This window comes from Atta cephalotes (genome assembly GCF_000143395.1).
Source record: "Atta cephalotes unplaced genomic scaffold scaffold00076, whole genome shotgun sequence".
Classification (NCBI taxonomy): domain Eukaryota; kingdom Metazoa; phylum Arthropoda; class Insecta; order Hymenoptera; family Formicidae; genus Atta; species Atta cephalotes.
In genome coordinates, this window is record NW_012130140.1 from 548,243 (window position 1) to 553,566 (window position 5,324).

General features: G+C 23.3%; 1 protein-coding gene across 1 annotated transcript; it reads right to left on the bottom strand.

Moving 5' to 3' along the window:
- Window positions 1–1,430: 1,430 nt before the first annotated feature.
- Window positions 1,431–2,707, bottom strand: LOC105624353 (charged multivesicular body protein 3). Its single transcript, XM_012205715.1, has 4 exons — window positions 2,663–2,707; window positions 2,533–2,593; window positions 1,817–2,211; window positions 1,431–1,586 (listed from the first exon to the last, which is right to left on the bottom strand). Exons 1-4 carry the CDS (start codon window positions 2,705–2,707, stop codon window positions 1,431–1,433), a joined length of 657 nt encoding a protein of 218 aa, XP_012061105.1.
- Between the last annotated feature and the right edge of the window lie 2,617 nt (window positions 2,708–5,324).

The window sequence follows — 5,324 nt, forward strand, 5'->3', positions numbered from 1 at the left end:
GAACAAAAGAAACTAAAATTTCTTTGTCTTCATTGATAAAATTTCAATTTTTAATCTAAATTTTCAATGCATAGTCTGATTCTAGCCTAAATGATGATCATTTCTCAATTTGTTGAAAATAATTAACGATTAATTGAAAAAGATAGCTATAATTAAAGATAGCTTTTGAGTATCTAAACACAGTTTCTCTGCCAAATAAAATAAACACAGATCTTAAAAAAAATTATATAAATGCCAGATACAGCACTGTATATTAATCATTAATATATTTTCAAAATTTTTTTCTTCTCTACAACACATTGTTATAAAAATTGTCATTTATAAAAGAAGAGAAATGGTCACTCCCGATACATATATGTTCGTAGTCGAAGAAAATTTTTGCTATGTATTTATATATAAGGCGTTAAAAATATTAATAATTGTAACAATGTCATTACAAATAAAATTTATGTTAAGTGAAAAAGGTTTGACAAATTAATTCCTATTTAATTTTTATTAATTAAACTATGTTTGTGCAGAAACACTACTAATTGCACAGAATTGTTCTTTAATAAAAAAATAATTAAAAAAGAAGCCTGAATTATTTTCTCTGAAATATTCTTAAATAAAGTTTATATATAAATTCAATCAGTACCTGTTTTTATGGATATAACAAAAACATCGATATATAATAATTTAAGAATAATTCAAATATATATTATAATTTATTTATTTGTTAACAATATTATTTAACATAAAATATTCATTTCACTATAAAGTTGTTAAAAATACTGTATTATATATAATTTATTTGTTTTGCTGCAACTGTATGCCTTTTTCTCACTTCAACTCATAAATAATTTGAAAATTTATAAACAAATAGTTAAACAAATTACATTACGGACTAACAAAAAAAGATAATATATTAAACACCAAATTCAACACCAAATTAAACACCAAAGTTTTTCTATTATATTTATAAATAAATTTATTATATTTATATTATTTATATTTACTTATAAACAAATGACAAAATATTAAAAAATGATAAAAGTTAAAGATTTTTTAAAAGCTTAATTCAATTACTTTTGTAATTTTTTTTTTAATTTTGATTAAAAAATTTTTTAATTTTACTATATAATTTTATTCTTTTAACCTTAATCTACACAACAATTTTTCATAATAATTCATAATTGTAAGAATAAAAAAATTATTTAATAACGAATGTGAAAATAGATATACAGTGCTTACAATGCTTGTTCTACTAAAGTGAAACAATATCTACAATATAATAATATAATATTTACATTAAATAGCGAAATAACATTATGATAAATAGGCAATGCTACTATTTATATAAATTGTATTATTTATTTAATAAATGTTATTAAGATACTTATTTCCCTGACATTTGTATGATACAAATATTTTTGAATTATTTAATTATTTATCTAACTGCGAAGACTTTGCAATCGGGTTTTCATCTCTTCAAGTTCTTTGTCATCATCTTCTGTTTCTTCTTCTGCAGAAGTAGAAGCAATTCCAGGATTTTCTGTGACAACTGCAGGAGCTGTACCAAGCTGACCAGCTGTGACTTCCCATAAAATCTAAAAAAGAATATAAAAGAGTTACATTTTAATATAGCTTTTATATTTATATAAAATGTGATTATATATATACATATATATATATATATATATATATATATAAATTTTAATAAAAAATTCTAAAAATGATTAATTACAAATTTGTCAAGTAGCTCTAATTCATAAAATATGCAATAAAATGAAAATCATTTCATTTTATTCTATTACTATGTTATTAATCAATGATTTACCTTATCAACTTCTTCATCAGCTTCATCTTCCATATCTTCAGAATCTTCAATAGAATCCATTGTCTCATCTAACATTTCTTCAATAATACCTGCCTTCATCATCTCTTTTGACATTTCTCTCATAGTTGCAGCTACTTCTGGTACTCTTATTAAAGATTGCATTGCTTGCATCACTTCTGTGGATTTAGAGACCGAACCAGCAACTCTGATTGTTGCTAACTGATTTTTCATTTGTAATGATACAGAATTTAAGTGTGCCTTAGAAGTATAAATCTTATTGCAAGCTTTGCGAGCCCTTATAATCTCTTTTGCAAGGATTTTACATACATCTTTATCTCCTTTTTTTGCTGCTTCTTTTAAGGAACGTTTAACTTTTTCTTCTTCTCTCTGAATCGCTATACAAAAAAGATTGATTATATTAATAATATCAGAATGAGTATTTTTTTGTTAATGTAAAATGAAAAAATATGTAAAAGGAAAGATTAGATTAATTTAAAAAATTCTAAACATTTTATGAAAATACTAAAAATTTTTCTAAAATTATATTTTTCCTAGATTTTATTGAGAATAAAGATTTTAACATTTTCCTATCTTATGTATAATCTAATGGTAATGTTTGTTCAATTTTGGTTTCCGATATAAAGATTAAGGTTGTTACTGATTAATTGTGATAATATTTTTAAATACTTTTTGAAAAAATTCTTTACATATCTTACCTCTAACCTGTCTATCAAGTTGATAACCTTCTTTTCTCAATTTGTGAGTCCATTCTTGAACCTATATAATATGATCAATAAATACCAATTAATATATGAGAACAAAAAGAAATATTTTAAAGAAGCTCACCATTTCCTTAGGATTTTTTTCCTGTGATTTTCCAAATAAACCCATGATTCAATCGTGTTTATCAAAACGTCAAAGCATTCAACGACATAATCTTCATTTTACTTTACTCACTGCAGAATTTTCAAGGTTAGGTTGTCAGAACGTAGCGCCTTTATATGCAAAGAACGTGCACATTGAACTACGTAATCACAGACGATATTTCCGATGGATAATACATCTAGTCTCTTTAATTTTTGCAATTTATTATAAATTTGATATTATCAGGGTTGGATAATAACTAGTTAAAACGTTAAAAGTTAAAAAAAAAGTTAGAAAGTTAATAACTTTTAACTTAATTTAGTTAATTTTAAATGCATTAAATTTTAACTTAATTAAGTTGCTTTTAAACGTTAACTTTTTAACTTTCTTTTTAAGTTAAAAATTTTTTTAAATATTTTAGAAAAATAATAAGACTAAGGATGTATGTTCGTAATAATCTATTCATATTTTAAGACCATCTTAAGTAATTTCTTAAAATGCTAATACAGCCCTCTGATTGGTTTATGCGGTTATGTCTTATGTCATAAGCCTTAGTCCAGATCTGCAATAGGTTTTAAGCTTTTAAGCTTTAAGTCGTAAGAAATTGACCAATTATAGTCAAATATTCTTCTCGCATTCGATTGTAATTGGTCACTTTCTTATGGCTTAAAATTTATTAAAAAATGATCTTGTATTTTCTCTATGTGCTTTTTTTTAAATTATATAACTTATATACTATATAGTTATATACTATATAGTATATACTATATATACTATATAGTTATATCGTTATGTGTTATATATTTATATCACATATGAATAAAAATAATTAAAAATTTAATTTACTTAGTAACTTATACTATTATTTAATCTCATTTTAAGAAAAATTAGGACATTATGATCTAAAAAATAATTTTTTTCAAAATTAACTTTTTTTTTAACTTAAGTTAATTCAATATTGACTTAACTTACGTTAAGTTAATTTTTTATTCCTTCAACTTTTAATTCCTTTAACTTAATTCCTTTAACTTAACTTTATTAATTTTATAAAGCCATTAACTTTAATTTTCAGCTAAAAAAAAACATTAACATATCCTGGATATTACATATGCAGAGAATACTGAAAGATTTTATAAGAAATTACTACGTTCTATAATTTATAATACACTGTCACCAAGATTTTTTTTTATTGTCAGATGGTACATACAGAACAAAATCTAGTCTTGGATCTGTAGATATGTTACCCGCCAGAAATATCCCAGGCAACGACAAGATACATATCACTATATAGATCGACATTCTTACGGGAGTTTATATTAGTAGCGAATTTTCGACGTTCTACTTTACATATTGAACTTGCCGGTTTCGTGAAGAAATGTAGCTGTAACCCTGATCATACTTCATATCGCATAATTTTTTTCAGAAAAATCATCTAATCTTTACCGATATATTATATAAAGCGAAATTCGATGAGAAATAGCTCAAATCATTGGAATTTAACTAGAAGGTAATTAATAATTCTTATTATATATTTTCATACATTGATAAATACGTGAGAATTTTAAGAACTAATCGCTTTGAAAACTTTTGAAGTTCTTGAACAATTTTAAAATTCATAATACGTGTTATAAAAATTCAATATTATATTATATTATTAATATCTGTATGTTATGCGCGCTGAATTTTAATATAAGTGTAAATTCAATAAGTTAAATAATTTTGATTTATATATAAAGTATAAAGTGAGACTTAAAAATCATTTTCGTGTGTATATATCATAATTTCTTTATATGTTTTGCTAAGATTGTGATTTATATATCTTGAGAATGATTAAAATATTTAAATTTTAAATCATTTACAATCTATTAATATTATGCCTCAAAATGCGACGCTATATATAAACATTGATTTTCTAACAATTAAATATGCGTGTATAAATATCCACAGAAGTGTACAAATATAGCACAGAAGATTGAAGCAATATTGCAATGATGCAATATTGCAGATTGCAATGTAACATTGCAGAGATATTACAGAAATGTAAATTATAAATATGCCAAAATGTCAGTAATATGCTTGCAATATTCTACAAACATTGCAAAACTGTAATTCTTTAATTGTTACAATAATAATAATATAAATTTTTCAATATTTATGTGTTTTTACAATGTTTATGTTTTAGTTTAACAGTCGTTTTTATGATATAATAATTAATATAATCCATTTTATATTTAAATAAAAAATTTATTGATCTATTATTTGACAGCCATTTCATTAGCTAAGTTTTATATTTATTTTAAATATGAAAACAAAAGATTATATAATATCGATTTTGGGTACAATCAATGCATCACTATCAGATAAGGTGATAAACAATTAAGCTGCTAAAAACGATTTATTGAAATATATTAATTATGTGATCGATGATGTATTTATGTCTGATGTGAACGCAAGAATAAACTAGTGCTTGAACTTTATTGATAAATTTCATACATTTTTTAATCGATTTCAATTGACTCGGAGTAGTTTCGAATTAAAAAGAATCACTGCGGTTAACTTAATTCATGATTAAGTTACCAAGCGACTGTATTATTATATTAATATGAATAATATTTGTAGTTTCTTCTGGGTACACACATACATG